This window comes from Ascidiella aspersa, chromosome 6 (assembly GCF_963924565.1).
Source record: "Ascidiella aspersa chromosome 6, kaAscAspe10.2, whole genome shotgun sequence".
NCBI classification, from domain to species: Eukaryota; Metazoa; Chordata; class Ascidiacea; order Phlebobranchia; family Ascidiidae; genus Ascidiella; species Ascidiella aspersa.
The window spans coordinates 10,117,906-10,134,859 of record NC_139452.1 but is presented as its reverse complement, the minus strand read 5'-3'; the positions used below and the strand labels follow the sequence as shown (position 1 = coordinate 10,134,859).

At 37.8% G+C, this 16,954-nt stretch overlaps 2 protein-coding genes across 2 annotated transcripts; both read left to right on the top strand.

Annotated features, from left to right (window-relative positions):
* The first annotated feature begins 796 nt into the window (after nucleotides 1-796).
* On the top strand, nucleotides 797-5,388 carry LOC146139624 (uncharacterized). Its single transcript, XM_083391805.1, has 4 exons — nucleotides 797-2,291; nucleotides 3,594-3,742; nucleotides 4,443-4,590; nucleotides 5,104-5,388. The coding sequence occupies exons 1-4, from the start codon at nucleotides 2,242-2,244 to the stop codon at nucleotides 5,153-5,155; spliced, it is 399 nt and encodes a 132-aa protein (XP_083247931.1). The 5' UTR covers nucleotides 797-2,241; the 3' UTR covers nucleotides 5,156-5,388.
* Nucleotides 5,389-9,112: 3,724 nt separating this feature from the next.
* On the top strand, nucleotides 9,113-14,712 carry LOC146139623 (uncharacterized). Its single transcript, XM_083391570.1, has 4 exons — nucleotides 9,113-10,601; nucleotides 11,905-12,053; nucleotides 13,093-13,240; nucleotides 13,667-14,712. Exons 1-4 carry the CDS (start codon nucleotides 10,552-10,554, stop codon nucleotides 13,716-13,718), a joined length of 399 nt encoding a protein of 132 aa, XP_083247696.1. The 5' UTR covers nucleotides 9,113-10,551; the 3' UTR covers nucleotides 13,719-14,712.
* The last annotated feature ends 2,242 nt before the right edge of the window (nucleotides 14,713-16,954 follow it).

Sequence of the window (16,954 nt, the reverse complement as noted above, 5' to 3'; positions counted from 1 at the left end):
GCAAATGAATGTACGACTCTAAATGCAATGAATGTACGGCTATCACGCGGCCCACAACTTAATCATAACGCTAAAATATTTAAAAGTAATTCGCGGCCCACTAAAAAAGGCACTGCGGCCCACAGTTTGCCGACCACTGCTTTACGACAAATTAGATATCCACTATAATAGAATATTATAAACCAAATAGAGGGTAAAAAGTAGCAAATATAAACAAAACGAGACCAAATACCGAGATTCTAAAAATTATGTATTCAAATCCTTGCAAATGGCAAAATCGTGGACCGTAAGTATGTACATGTATCATACTTTCGATGTAAAGCATACAACAGAATAAGGAACACCAAGCGTAGCAAAGCAACCACTAAAACGCGCATCCCTGGAAATTGCCTGATGGCACATCAATGGGCAACCCGGGATAAGAGCCACTGGGCTTATACATAATTGATTAAAACGCAAATGAGACTCGCTAAAATGTAAAAGGTAAACTAAAGGCAAGCAAAATAGTTTGGGTGGGTTTAACGATAAAGTGTAAAACACAAAGCGTCCTTCCAACAAGGAAAATAAAATGATAAAAATGTATCAGGTAACGTGCAAACATATCACGAACTGTTACGTTTTGCCCCGATTGTCGCCGCCATTGTTGTCGAACAGTACAGCACGGACCACTGCCCATGCCCACCTACAACTACTGTGGACGTGATACAGGTTTTGCCTTGTCACGGTGATTGTTGTCCTGTTGTTTGCGACCCGCTTCTAGAAAAACTGTAACTGTCCTGTTGGCGCTGTCAGAAGCAACAGTCAGCTAGCTCGCTTGCCGCAGAAAGCTAAACAACAACAGAACTAAAAAACGCTCGTGTGTAAAAGGTACAGCTGCAGGCGGATGCGTACAAGACGTCATTCTTTCGTATGTAGCCCTAAGCAGTCATTACTTGGGCTAGATTTGCGCGCCTAATTATTTGCTTAACGTATTTTTGTCCAAAGGTAAACACTAAAAAAGCGATGTAAGGCAGTTGTTTTATTTAGTGAAGTTACGTAATGTTCAGTTTAATTGAAGTTATTGGCACAAACTTTATTTATATGTTTGAATGTCCACTGGTTTGTGTACAATGTAGAACAGCGCTGGTGTCGCAGCAGACGTGTTCTCTGTAAACCTAACCACGCCTACTTAGGTTTCTTTTATGCTCTGCACTGGCGGCGTAGTATTAGCAGCGAACAGTCAAACGCTAACCGACCTTCCGCTTTATCAACTGATTGCCAACAATTGTTTTAGCCTGTTTACGACTGACTTAGGTTCGGCGTGGAACTTTGCGGGCCGAATTTGATTGTTACATATTGACTGTCACCAAAAGTTGGGCTTTAGGGCCTGCTAAAAAGATCAAAATTTATGTGCTTTCACAGGAAATGCTTAACGCTGTACATTTGTAGTTTGAAGGTTTACATTTAAAATCCTTGTTAATTTTAGAGCTAAAAATATACACAAATGCAGTTCTGTAAGGGACGTGGGTAGTGGAAAAGCCAATAGACTTCAATTTATAGCGCAAATGTCAACAGATCCCGAATTCTTGGAGTTTTTATTCATAGCTAATATATACAAAGGTCTCATTTAAACTTAAAATTCTGTTTTTACCGTTTCTACCAGTAGTTTTTTGGGTTTGTATTCATGGGCGTAGCCAGGTGGGTGGGATGAGGGGCAATGCCACCCCAAAAAATTACAAATATTTTACTCTTAATAATTTGTTTTTTTAGCATTTATGAGCAGTATCACAACAGTCGATCACAGGCATGCCACATCTGTAATTGTCATGCATTGTTACGTTACAAACGATGTAGCTATAATATAACGTTTGCCATACATTTATGTAGTTTTACTAGTTTTAGGCAGTTTTCGCTCTTTGAATGGTTTTGAGAATTTGCGTTTTGAGAAACACTCAGTCAGTTGCTGTTCGAAACGGTTTGCTTACATAGTTATTTGTGTTCGTTACAGCAGTTTATACAATGGTAAAAGCTAAACCGAAAGTTCCAACTCTTTGCAAAAAAAAAAAAATTCGGCTTGCTACGCCACTGTTTGGATTTCGTTTAGTATGGTCGATACTACGCAGTTATATAAGAGTGCTAGAAAAGCAGTCGAAAAAAACGAACACAGCTAAACCTATTTAACTATGTGTTCGAACTGCGGGGCCTAACCAATGTTTTGACATAATTAGCTGTATCAACAACATTTTTATAAAAACAACGGAAATGACTGAAGCACCGCGTGCCCCCATGCCACCAGCTGAAATTAAGTTGAGGTAACGAAAATGTTGTTTTGTTTATTGATTTTCGATATCTTTGTGGCCAGTGATCCCTCTAAGGTTCGCAACTGCGCAATTGCGCAGCCACACCAGACAAATTGCGCAGTAAAATTTGCTTTTGCGCACTTAAATCATTCTCAAACTAAAACCAAAAATCTTCACTTTTTTGCCATAAAGTTTGAGCATTTCGCATTGGCTATTTTTTGATTGATGTTTGTAGCTAAAAGCAAGTAAATAACTCAAATTCGCATTGACGATTGTGACGTTACTTTGTCTAATCGGATTTATCTTCCATGCTGTGTATGTTTTTTTTTTATCTCACGTAGAATTAAATGTCTACTCAGGAAAATCAAGAGACCGAACATAGCAGTGGAGTGTTTGACAATAATTCGGGGTCATGAAACCGAAATTTATTTTAAGGGCGTAAATTTATCAACACAATTACAGTTTTTACACGATTTAGGCAGAGACGCCGGAGCGATTCAGGGATAGGGGGGGCGACTTTTTTTATATAGGCAACACAGACCGCAGGCGAGCATAGCGAGCCGAAATATTTGGGGGTCCGGGGGTACTCCCCCAAAAAAATTTTTGCGGCCACGCCCTCTAGATTGGCTTAAAATTGTACCATGGCTAAAATGGTGCTTTATGATTTTAAAATGGCTAAAATGGTGCTTTATGATTTCCGTCGCATAATATTTAACGTTGTGAAAGCAATATATCATTTTTCATGAAAAGGGCACTTTTGCCCACTTTTTTGCAAATGAGCGGATAGTTTGTGATTTTTGATTGTGCGCGAAAAAAGCTTCACGCATTATGTTTGTAAAATTAAACATTTTGTCACTTTAACCCAAATATTCGGATTCTTTTTTCGCGCGATCGCATTGTTTTTCATATTCTTGTTTCATGTCGTCACGCTTTGTGACGTTATCTTTAAAATTTTCACTCCTCGCCCCTATACAAAAAACATTCATCTGCCGCGAGCCCCTGCCAACGCATCCTTAAAATATTCTTGCGCACCACAAAAATGTTCTTGCGCACTTCAAGAAATATTTGCGCAGTAGAAAATTTTCTTAGAGGGAACACTGTTTGTGGCAGTTTTATACAAAATGCATGTTTTGGGGGAAATAGGTTAGGAAATGTGTTTTATTTTGAGCTTGTCTTTTATCAAAAACGTGACCTGTCAAATGTGACGCCGCATAGTGAGTGTCACAACTTTTCGTTTCGCACGTTTCCCATTTTGACGCGACTTTATTTGCCAATCAAACAGTAGAAAATAAGAAAACAGCCTGTTTTTTACAGTGATGAGCAATACATCTCGGCAGACGACTGGAAAAAGCGCAAATCCAATGATCCGGCTGTACTGATCGACGTCCGCGACCAGTGGGAAATAGATGAACGAGGAAAGATCGCACACGATGGTCGGATAAACATACCCTGGCACAAAGTCGGTAGGGTTTGATTTGCGTTCCATACCTACTTCTCCAACGATTGTTGGACCCAAACCCAAGCAGGGGCATAAATCCTGTTGAAAAGTTTTGCCTTATACAAGTATTGTAGGTTTATTCTAGGGTCTAGGGTTTTATTAACATAGGCTTACAATCATCTGTTTTTAGGTTTGTTTAAGTGTCATGGCGTTAAACTAATTGCAGGGTTGACAGTGGCATTTGTTTGTGCTTTAGACTTTTCGCTAAAAATGTAGCACACCCTGGTAAAATAAATTGGCGGTATTATTCGCGTCATCCAGCCCACCTGGTTACATTATTTTCAGTTATGTGCAGTATACACAGCAAATAAACTTTTTTTTTATTTAATACCAACAAAATAGAAAGGCGGACGAGAATAAAAAATAGCACGTATCAAGAAGCGACAGGTTGGACTAAAGGCCAGCCCACTTAACTTTATGAATTGCGAGATTTTCAGAATTTAAAGCACAGATATTATCAGAGTGTTTTATCGACTTTATCATCAAAACAAACATAAAAACGTCGGTAATGTCTTTGCATATTGTCAACGGTATATAACGAACCGCGCACATATTAGTAAGCAATTGAACAAATCTTTATTAACATAAAACAGTAGAGTTAGAGGGTTTTGTAAAGAAAATTAAAATATATAACAGTAAATAAACTAACGTTTCTTTGTCTCTAGGGCATGAGTTCGCGCTGTCTGACGACGAATTTCTGAAAGCTTATAAAGTGGCGAAACCAGCTCTTAACGCCGAAATCGTGATCCACTGTCGTCAGGGTCGCAAGGCGTCGCACTCTGTAAAAAAACTCACTGATATGAAATACGAGAAGTTAGTTCTTTCATTTTACCGAATCGCGCTACTTGTGTTACCTGATTGTTCCCTTCTGCGCATAAACGCACTATGCCACTATGCGCTTTATATATTTTGTTTCGGACGTCGAAAACTTGTAGGTTGGGATAGTTTTTTCTGAACCAAATTGAGATATTTTTTTTCTGCACCTCAAACTTTTTTTAATTTCTATATAATGACTGCCATTAGCACACTTGTGAGACATATTCTCTGTAATTAAAATACCAATATCGTCTAGTTTTATTTCAGCATTATACTGCCTGCTGGAGTAAAACTAAAAAAATGCTTTTGAACACAAATAAGCCGGTGCGCTTTTTAGTTAAACTTATTTTAACTCTCAAACGTTCACAATTAACTCAAACAAATGAAAGGCGTTAAGGACATAAGAAGTATGTGTATTGCACACCATAATTTTTCCAAGAAATATTTCGATTTATACATTTTGTAAACATCATTGAAACAGTAATTCACAAGACTTCATTTTTTGCACAGCGTGAAGAGTCTGAAAGGTGGATACGAGCAGTGGTCCGGAGTGCCGCAGTAAAGAAGCCAGAATTGCATCTTGCAGATGCGCTTTTTTCTCGCTTGAAAAAGACAACAATCTCGTATAACTTGTCTCGAAACCAGATTACTCCTTTTTCGAGTCAATTCTACTTGCTGTTATTTTTTGTCGCACTTTGTTTCTTATTTGATATACGATATCACTCTACAATTTAGAAAGCAACGTATATTCGACTTGCATTTAATAAAAACTTCACATTTAATAAAAATTCTTTGTTTAAATATTTCTGTGAATTATTTTAAGTCGTGCGAAATTTTTTGGATTGTTTTTAAAGTCACCCTATAGTAATGTCAACCAATTTTATGTCCTGTTAATAGCTACTATATATAGTCAGAAGTCCGAATTATCGTCAAATGGATTGGGTCAAGAGCAGGGCTGCGGAGTCGGACTCGGGACTCGAGTAAGACCGCGTAAAACTACCCGAGTTCCGAGTCCGACGTGCGCATGCGCAGTATCAAATTTTAAAACTGTTAAGGCGGCAAAATGTAAGTTGTAAAAGTGTAATAGCAAATGGTGAAATATTTTTAAACCATGTAATGCGGGTGGATCAATTATGACACTAATATGAGTGGATTGCAGAATATCCACCTAAATTTAGTTGCGTAAATGGGTAAAATACAGGCTGTAAAGTCAGAGCTGGACTCGGGACTCGACAAAATCTTACATTTGGCTGGAGTCGGACTCGGGACTCGGGTGTATTTTTTGGCCGGAGTCGGACTCGTTTTTAACCGACTCCGCAGCCCTGGTCAAAAGTACGCCAATGTTGGTTAACAAAACAAAAATGTAAAAGTGGCAATATGGCCGACTTACATCTCGCAATATTTTAGTCGCTGTTTTACCTATGCTGCTGTGCAAGCGTATGACTTAAAACGCAGGTTTGCAAGTCTGTAACGAATTGAGTCAATGACTTGAAGTATAAGAAAACCGTACAATTGGCTTAGGTGTTTTAAACAAAATACCTTGCCTAATGAATTGACTTAAATTCAGGTGCAAGTCTAACAGAACCCATTTGAAAAAAATTGGATTAATTAAGTCATTTATTAAATGTTGTACATGTTAAGAACGTTGTCTGGTTGTAATAATATCAAGGAGTCGGTAGGTAGCGCAAAGGTATTGCCAATACTTGCAAATATTTTTGTTAAATTTTTACCGACTGCTGATCTGTTTGGCGCCAGTGGAACACGTCCAGAAACCGAAGTTGTACCCGATTATATATTGAAAAATGCACCCGAGAACGTTTACCAATATAGTTACCGATAGCTAACCTTTGAAATTTAATATTGTACTAAAACGTCAGAATGTATTGCTAGCAAACGCAATCAAGGTTGAGATTGACCAAGGTATGATGTGAACTTGTATTATTATAACCTTGAATCGCTTTAAAAATTACGCAAAACATGAAAAACATAAAAAAAAAACATAATCATTTCAACATGCTGTATGTCTGCGTTTTCACAAAACTTGAATCTTTATATGAACATTTTTATTTATTTTTTTTGTTTTTTTTTGTCTTTTATTTAACACTTGTTTCAACTGAACAAGGCTCTCCGCCATCAAACCACAGTGTTTGTCTATTTTAACTTTGTAAGTATACAGTACGAAAATTAAAATAATCTTATTTTTACTTCCAGGATGTTTTAACCTGTGTTTAGATAATCTTTAGGACAAACCCTCCGTAGCCCATAAGCATAGTAGTAAAATGTTTGTTTATAAAGTATATGTATAAAAGGATTTTTGTTGTATTACGCGGTTCCACTTTAGCACCGCAGCTGTGGCCTGTGGTGTCAATGGTTCTCACAAGTTATTTGCCAAAACATTTTAACAAAAATCATTATATGGAGTAAGGTTTTTATGCGTCACGCCCCATCTACATTAACTGTTGAAACAAAAAACTCTTTTAGGCGCTTTGTCGCTGTCTTCTTTTAATAATGTATTACCACTTCATCGAAGTGACACATTGGCATTTGTCAGACAATAGAATTCTTTTCAAGGTTGCCTATTTTATGATGTCAAGTTAAAGGTTAATTTGAGAAGTGCGTTGCCACTCTCTCCGAACAACATCCCGGATCAGCCTGAACCTATGATCATTTGATTTGCGTTACAACGTACTCTTACAAGCGTTGTTAGGCAAAAATGATAGTCTACCGGTCGTCAACAAAAACAAAACACAAATGCGTGGACTAGGCCAGTGGTTCTCAACCACCGGTCCGCGGACCGGTGCCGGACTGCCGGTCCGCGTCAACTTTCCTGCCGGTCCGCGAAATATATTACAATTTTGTATTTCAATTGCAAAAAGCAAGATGTTGAAGATCAAATTCAGAACTTCGCCAGCTCCGTAATTTGTAGCTTTGTGACGTAACATAAAGACTTTACTAGTGGGTGACACCAAGCAACAGACGTCACACTTGATTGTCTTAATTTCGCTACAAACTTGTAACTATGTGACAAATCGTACAGCTGTGGTGAAATCATTGTTTCTCCCATAAGTCGGAACTTGCGCAATCTTTCGAAAATGACGATTTGATTCGTGGGCGTTTTGTGACTTTGAACTTTCGCGTTATAAATAACTGAATTTTCGCTGTGGCAAGCATGGCGGTTTTCGGAACTTATTTCACAAAATGACGTTAGAAAACACGTCTTAACGCAAATAAGAAATTTGTGTTGTAGCCGAACTTGTTCAGAAAAATCGAGTCTTTACATGTAGAAAGACGGTGGCTTGTCGTGCAAAAAAAAAACGCGTTCTTTGTTGTTCAATTAGGAAATTATAATTGAAAAGATATTTTTGGGCACACAAATGTACATTGCTCGTGCTCGATATTTTGTATTTAACGAAGCTGATTCTGACACACACATGTTCTGAGAGCCATTGTAGGGCGGCGGAAAAAACACGTTAAAACGTTTGCGCAAAAAAACAAAAACAATGCGTTTATCTTGTTTCAAAAGGTGTTACACACAATGCAAACATTCAATGGTATGAATTTTAAGATAAAAAACAACAACATAGTTTGGACATTACATTATGCCCATCCTCGATACGACAGTGGTCGGCAAAATTTCACATTTTGCACGTGGGTCTGAGCCACGCTGAGACAATATAAAAATCCTAAGCCATATGTACTTTTAAAACAAATGAAATGCAAATGAATGTACGACTCTAAATGCAATGAATGTACGGCTATCACGCGGCCCACAACTTAATCATAACGCTAAAATATTTAAAAGTAATTCGCGGCCCACTAAAAAAGGCACTGTGGCCCACAGTTTGCCGACCACTGCTTTACGACAAATTAGATATCCACTATAATAGAATATTATAAACCAAATAGAGGGTAAAAAGTAGCAAATATAAACAAAACGAGACCAAATACCGAGATTCTAAAAATTATGTATTCAAATCCTTGCAAATGGCAAAATCATGGACCGCAAGTATATACATGTATCATACTTTCGATGTAAAGCATACAACAGAATAAGGAACACCAAGCGTAGCAAAGCAACCACTAAAACGCGCATCCCTGGAAATTGCCTGATGGCACATCAATGGGCAACCGTGGTTAAGAGCCACTGGGCTTATACATAATTGATTAAAACGCAAATGAGACTCGCTAAAAATGTAAAAGGTAAACTAAAGGCAAGCAAAATAGTTTGGGTGGGTTTAACGATAAAGTGTAAAACACAAAGCGTCCTTCCAACAAGGAAAATAAAATGATAAAAATGTATCAGGTAACGTGCAAACACATCACGAACTTTTACGTTTTGCCCCGATTGTCGCCGCCATTGTTGTCGAACAGTACAGCACGGACCACTGCCCATGCCCACCTACAACTACTGTGGACGTGATACAGGTTTTGCCTTGTCACGGTGATTGTTGTCCTGTTGTTTGCGACCCGCTTCTAGAAAAACTGTAACTGTCCTGTTGGCGCTGTCAGAAGCAACAGTCAGCTAGCTCGCTTGCCGCAGAAAGCTAAACAACAACAGAACTAAAAAACGCTCGTGTGTAAAAGGTACAGCTGCAGGCGGATGCGTACAAGACGTCATTCTTTCGTATGTAGCCCTAAGCAGTCATTACTTGGGCTAGATTTGCGCGCCTAATTATTTGCTTAACGTATTTTTGTCCAAAGGTAAACACTAAAAAAGCGATGTAAGGCAGTTGTTTTATTTAGTGAAGTTACGTAATGTTCAGTTTAATTGAAGTTATTGGCACAAACTTTATTTATATGTTTGAATGTCCACTGGTTTGTGTACAATGTAGAACAGCGCTGGTGTCGCAGCAGACGTGTTCTCTGTAAACCTAACCACGCCTACTTAGGTTTCTTTTATGCTCTGCACTGGCGGCGTAGTATTAGCAGCGAACAGTCAAACGCTAACCGACCTTCCGCTTTATCAACTGATTGCCAACAATTGTTTTAGCCTGTTTACGACTGACTTAGGTTCGGCGTGGAACTTTGCGGGCCGAATTTGATTGTTACATATTGACTGTCACCAAAAGTTGGGCTTTAGGGCCTGCTAAAAAGATCAAAATTTATGTGCTTTCACAGGAAATGCTTAACGCTGTACATTTGTAGTTTGAAGGTTTACATTTAAAATCCTTGTTAATTTTAGAGCTAAAAATATACACAAATGCAGTTCTGTAAGGGACGTGGGTAGTGGAAAAGCCAATAGACTTCAATTTATAGCGCAAATGTCAACAGATCCCGAATTCTTGGAGTTTTTATTCATAGCTAATATATACAAAGGTCTCATTTAAACTTAAAATTCTGTTTTTACCGTTTCTACCAGTAGTTTTTTGGGTTTGTATTCATGGGCGTAGCCAGGTGGGTGGGATGAGGGGCAATGCCACCCCAAAAAATTACAAATATTTTACTCTTAATAATTTGTTTTTTTAGCATTTATGAGCAGTATCACAACAGTCGATCACAGGCATGCCACATCTGTAATTGTCATGCATTGTTACGTTACAAACGATGTAGCTATAATATAACGTTTGCCATACATTTATGTAGTTTTACTAGTTTTAGGCAGTTTTCGCTCTTTGAATGGTTTTGAGAATTTGCGTTTTGAGAAACACTCAGTCAGTTGCTGTTCGAAACGGTTTGCTTACATAGTTATTTGTGTTCGTTACAGCAGTTTATACAATGGTAAAAGCTAAACCGAAAGTTCCAACTCTTTGCAAAAAAAAAAAAATTCGGCTTGCTACGCCACTGTTTGGATTTCGTTTAGTATGGTCGATACTACGCAGTTATATAAGAGTGCTAGAAAAGCAGTCGAAAAAAACGAACACAGCTAAACCTATTTAACTATGTGTTCGAACTGCGGGGCCTAACCAATGTTTTGACATAATTAGCTGTATCAACAACATTTTTATAAAAACAACGGAAATGACTGAAGCACCGCGTGCCCCCATGCCACCAGCTGAAATTAAGTTGAGGTAACGAAAATGTTGTTTTGTTTATTGATTTTCGATATCTTTGTGGCCAGTGATCCCTCTAAGGTTCGCAACTGCGCAATTGCGCAGCCACACCAGACAAATTGCGCAGTAAAATTTGCTTTTGCGCACTTAAATCATTCTCAAACTAAAACCAAAAATCTTCACTTTTTTGCCATAAAGTTTGAGCATTTCGCATTGGCTATTTTTTGATTGATGTTTGTAGCTAAAAGCAAGTAAATAACTCAAATTCGCATTGACGATTGTGACGTTACTTTGTCTAATCGGATTTATCTTCCATGCTGTGTATGTTTTTTTTTTTATCTCACGTAGAATTAAATGTCTACTCAGGAAAATCAAGAGACCGAACATAGCAGTGGAGTGTTTGACAATAATTCGGGGTCATGAAACCGAAATTTATTTTAAGGGCGTAAATTTATCAACACAATTACAGTTTTTACACGATTTAGGCAGAGACGCCGGAGCGATTCAGGGATAGGGGGGGCGACTTTTTTTATATAGGCAACACAGACCGCAGGCGAGCATAGCGAGCCGAAATATTTGGGGGTCCGGGGGTACTCCCCCAAAAAAATTTTTGCGGCCACGCCCTCTAGATTGGCTTAAAATTGTACCATGGCTAAAATGGTGCTTTATGATTTTAAAATGGCTAAAATGGTGCTTTATGATTTCCGTCGCATAATATTTAACGTTGTGAAAGCAATATATCATTTTTCATGAAAAGGGCACTTTTGCCCACTTTTTTGCAAATGAGCGGATAGTTTGTGATTTTTGATTGTGCGCGAAAAAAGCTTCACGCATTATGTTTGTAAAATTAAACATTTTGTCACTTTAACCCAAATATTCGGATTCTTTTTTCGCGCGATCGCATTGTTTTTCATATTCTTGTTTCATGTCGTCACGCTTTGTGACGTTATCTTTAAAATTTTCACTCCTCGCCCCTATACAAAAAACATTCATCTGCCGCGAGCCCCTGCCAACGCATCCTTAAAATATTCTTGCGCACCACAAAAATGTTCTTGCGCACTTCAAGAAATATTTGCGCAGTAGAAAATTTTCTTAGAGGGAACACTGTTTGTGGCAGTTTTATACAAAATGCATGTGTTGGGGGAAATAGGTCAGGAAATGTGTTTTATTTTGAGCTTGTCTTTTATCAAAAACGTGACCTGTCAAATGTGACGCCGCATAGTGAGTGTCACAACTTTTCGTTTTGCACGTTTCCCATTTTGACGCGACTTTATTTGCCAATCAAACAGTAGAAAATAAGAAAACAGCCTGTTTTTTACAGTGATGAGCAATACATCTCGGCAGACGACTGGAAAAAGCGCAAAGCCAATGATCCGGCTGTACTGATCGACGTCCGCGACCAGTGGGAAATAGATGAACGAGGAAAGATCGCACACGATAGCCGGATAAACATACCCTGGCACAAAGTCGGTAGGGTTTCTGCCTTTCAAGTTGCTTGTTTGCGTTCCATGCCTACTTCTCCAACGATTGTTGGACCCAAACCCAAGCAGGGGCATAAACCTAGTTGAAAAGTTTTGCCTTATACAAGTATTGAATCTAGGGGAATCATCTGTTTTTAGGTTTGTTTTAATGCCATGGCGTTAAACCAGGGGTTCTTAAACGGGGGTCCATGGACCCCTTGGGGGTCCGTGAACTAGTTTTAGGGGTCCATGAAGGCCTAATTAAAGAACTAGTGTATACTTTAAGAAGTAATTAATTTTTCAAAGAAAACACTTTATTTAAAAATTAAACGATTTTGCACTGAATGTATAGTTAGATTCCATTTAACTTTCACATTTTTCGGACCGAAATAAACAGAGTTATGAATTCTATTTGTATTGTGACGTCATATTATGACATCATTTTGGAGCATTTCTTGCCTACCGGGGTCCATGCAAAGCAAAAAAAAATTTAGGGGTCCGTGGTAAAAAAAGTTTAAGAACCCCTGCGTTAAACTAATTGCAGGGTTGACAGTGACATTTGTTTGTGCTTTAGACTTTTTGCTAAAAATGTAGCACACCCTGGTAAAATAAATTGGCGGTATTATTCGCATCATCCAGCCCACCGTGTTACATCATTTTCAGTTATGTGCAGTATACACAGCAAATAAACTTTTTTTATTTAATTAATACGCAACAAAATAGAAAGGCGGACGAGAATAAAAAATAGCACGTATCAAGAAGCGACAGGTTGGGCTAAATGCCAGCCCACATAACTTTATGAATTTCAAGTTTTTCAGAATTTGAAGCACAAATCTACTCAGCGTGTTTTATCGACTTTATCATAAAAACAAACATAAAAAGCGTCGGTAATGTCTTTGCATATTGTCAACGGTATAACGAACCGCGCACATAACAGTAAGCAATTCAGCAAATTTTTGTCAACATAAGTTTCAAACAGGAGAGTGGTTGTTTTGTAATGAAAATTAAAATATATAAGAGTAAATAAACTAACGTTTCTTTGTCTCCAGGGGACGAGTTCGCGCTGTCTGACGACGAATTTCTGAAAGCTTATAAAGTGGCGAAACCAGCTCTTAACGCCGAAATCGTGATCCACTGTCGCCAGGGTCGCAAGGCGTCGCACTCTGTAAAAAAACTCACAGATATGAAATACGAGAAGTCAGTTCTTTCATTTTATCGAATCGCGCTACTTGTGTTACCTTATTGTTCCTTTTTGCGCATAAACGCACTATGCGCTTTATATATTTTGTTTTGGACGTCGAAAACTTGTATATATATAGGTTGGGATATTTTTTTCTGAATCAAATTAAATATATTTTTTTTCTGAACCTCAAACTTTTTCTAATTTCTATAGACATATTCTCTGTAATTAAAATACCAAAATCGTCTAGTTTTATTTCAGCATTATACTGCCTGCTTGAGTAAAAGAAAAAAAAAAGCCTTTGAACACAAATAAGCAGGTGCGCTTTTTGGTTAAACTTATTTTAACTCTTAAACGCTCACAAATAAAAGAACTATTTGGATTGAAACATTTTTTAAACATAATTGAAACAGTAATTCACAAGACTTCATTTATTTGCACAGCGTGAAGAGTCTGAAAGGTGGATACGAGCAGTGGTCCGGAGTGCCGCAGTAAAGAAGCCAGAATTCCATCTTGCAGATGCGTCTTTTTTTCGCTTAAAACAGACAACAATTTCGTATAACTGACTCGAAACCAGATTACTCCTTTTTCGAGTCAATTCTACTTGCTGTTATATTTGCCGCACTTTGTTTCTTATTTAGTATACGATATCAATCTATAATTCACAAAGCAGCGCATATTCGACTTGCATTTAATAAAACCTTCACCTTTAATAAAAAAACCTTTGGTTAAATATTTCTGTGAATTATTTTAAGTCCTGCGATTTTTTTTTTGGATTGTTTTCACCCTATAGGTAATGTCAACCAATTTGATGTCCTGTCCATAGTCACTATAGCAGTGGTTCCCAAACTGTGGTACGCGAGAGTCTTTCAGGTGGTACGCGACTCACTTCAGCATACGTATAAATTTCGAAAACGTTCAACTTTTAAAACTTTCAGATTGGGTAATTTGCCGTGCTGCGTTTTAGTTACCTTTAACTTGAGGTTTCGCACGTTTATGACGTAACACTTATCTTGTTCAAGATAATAAAACGCTAATTGTTAGCTGGTTTAAATATGTATGTAGTAATAAACTAATAGTGAACGGTATAGTATTGTCGTATGTATCGACCAGCTGGTGAAGAAAAAACACTATCGCATTGAACCTTTGGTTTTGTTTAATTTATGGCCTCTTTGTCTTCCTGGTATGGCGTTTGGTAAAGTTTAATTCTGCTTACATGCTCATTTTATTTTGTACTAGACGAAATACCCGGCGTTGCCCAGGTTAAAAAGAATAGAGTAACACTAATTTACGGAATGATGAATGGTCGGAATGGTCGGAACGCTCACAGTATTATTATTAATTATAATAACACTTGACCCACCTTCACCCAAACGCTAACCCCCACCCTAACTCAAATATTGTGCGTTGGTTTAATAATTGTTTTAACGAGGTAACACTTAAATTAGTGAGCGTTCCGACCATTCATCATTCCGTAAATTAGTATTACCCAAAATAATATTTACCGGTTATTCGTAAGATCTTCGTAAATGACATAAATAATGCAAACATATTTTTTTAAATGTCATAACAAATTTGCTTATGCCTAAACATTTGAACTGATTGTCACTACATAGAAATTTCAAATCATACGATGTGAAGTCGGTTAACTATAACGCATAACACTTGGCTAAGTATGCAATACATCTTTTAAGTGACGAAAACCTGTGACATTTGTCAATTGAGAATAACTTCCAAACGTAAAACTTTAGGTTGCAGCAGCAATTGCTTAGACTTGCTTGATAGTGTCATGTTTAAGCAAATACGTAATCCCGGTGCTAAACTGCGTCAAACGTGAGAAAAATCCTCATTAAAAAAACAAATGCTTACTGTTAACTACTGGAATAAACGCAATATTTCGCGAACTCTGCTAAGTATTGCGTGGGTAAACACATTGTAAGAAGTCATTAGGCTTTGGCCTCAATCACTATCGCTAACAAACGGCTTAAAAATAAAAATTCAATTCTTCGTAAATTTGCGAACTCTACCTAAATTTTACGCCTGTAACAGGCATCAACAAGTTCCTAAACATAATAGTCTTAGTTAGAAACATTAAAATTTTACTTTACTAAGGAAATATACTTACTTTTATTTTTTTTATTAACCGGCAGGTAATTGCGCTTGAAAAAAAGTTTTGCGCGGATACGTTAAACTTGGACTATCTTTTACTTAAACTCTGCCTAACACAAAAACTTCTAAATATACCTATATTAAATTAACTAACGCTGGGGCCTGGGATACGTGCTTAAACACAATCTTGGTAAGTGACAAATCACATTGTAACATTTTGTAAAAACATTTTGTAAATCGCATTGAGTGTGACGTAACAGTGTGATGCAACACATTGTAAATTGAAAGTGAGCATTACAACAGTTTTCCACCAGTGAGGTTTGAACACACGAGACCAGTTTTCTACCACTGAGCTCAAGCGCCGCAAACTCAATGCTGCTCGAATTTCATGTTATAATCATCACCGACTGGGCGAACATCTTGCCACACACATACACACATCTCACAAACTTTCTCTTGTATTATGTAGATAATATGCTAAAATAGTTAAAGTTTGAGATATTCTGGTAAAGTGTAACTTAGGTGGTACATCAACACTGTACAAAAGCTCAAAATGGTACGCGAGAAAAAAAGTTTGGGAATCACTGCACTATAGTATAGTCAGAGGTCCGAATTTTCGTCAATTGGGTTGGGTCAATAGTACGCCAATGTTCGTTAACAAAACAAAAGTGAAAAAGTGGTAATATGGCGGACATACATCTCGTAATATATTAGTCGCTGTTTTACCTATACTGTTGTGCAGACGTATGACTTAAAACGCAGGTTTACTCTATAACGAATTGATTCTATGACTTGAAGTATAAGAAAATCGGACAATTGGCTTGAGTGTTTTGAACAAAATACCTTGCCTAATGAATTGACTTAAATGCAGGGCTGCGGAGTCGGTTAAAAACAACCCGAGTCCTGAGTCCGACTCCGGCCAAATGTAAGATTTTGTCGAGTCCCGAGTCCAGCTCCGACTCTACAGCCTGTATTTTACCCATTTACGCAACTAAATTAAGGTGGATTTTCTGCAATCCACTCATATTGGTGTCATAATTGATCCCCCGCATTACATGGTTTGAAAATATTTCACATTTGCTATTACACTTTTACAACTTACATTTTGCCACTTTAGCGGTTAAAAAATTTGATACTGCGCATGCGCACGTCGGACTCGGGACTCGGGTAGTTTTACGCGGTCTTACTCGAGTCCCGAGTCCGACTCCGGCAAAACAAACCGACTCCGTCGAGTCCGACTCCGACTCCGCAGCCCTGCTTAAATGCAGGTGCAAGTCTAATAGAACCTTAAATTCAGGATCAAATCTAATAGAACCCATTTGAAAAAATGGATTAATATAGTCATTTATTAAATTCTGTACAAAGTACATGTTAGGAACGTTGTCTGGTTGTAATAGTTTCAAGTAGTCGGTAGGTAGCGCAAAGGTATTGCCAATACTTGCAAATATTTTTGTTACATTTTACCGACTGCTATGATCTGTTTGGCGTCAGTGGAACACGTCCAGAGACCGAAGTTGTACCCGATTTTATATTTATAAATGCACCCAAGAACGTTTACCAATATAGTTACCGATAGCTAACCTTTGAAATATAACATTATACTAAAACGTCAGAATTAGGTT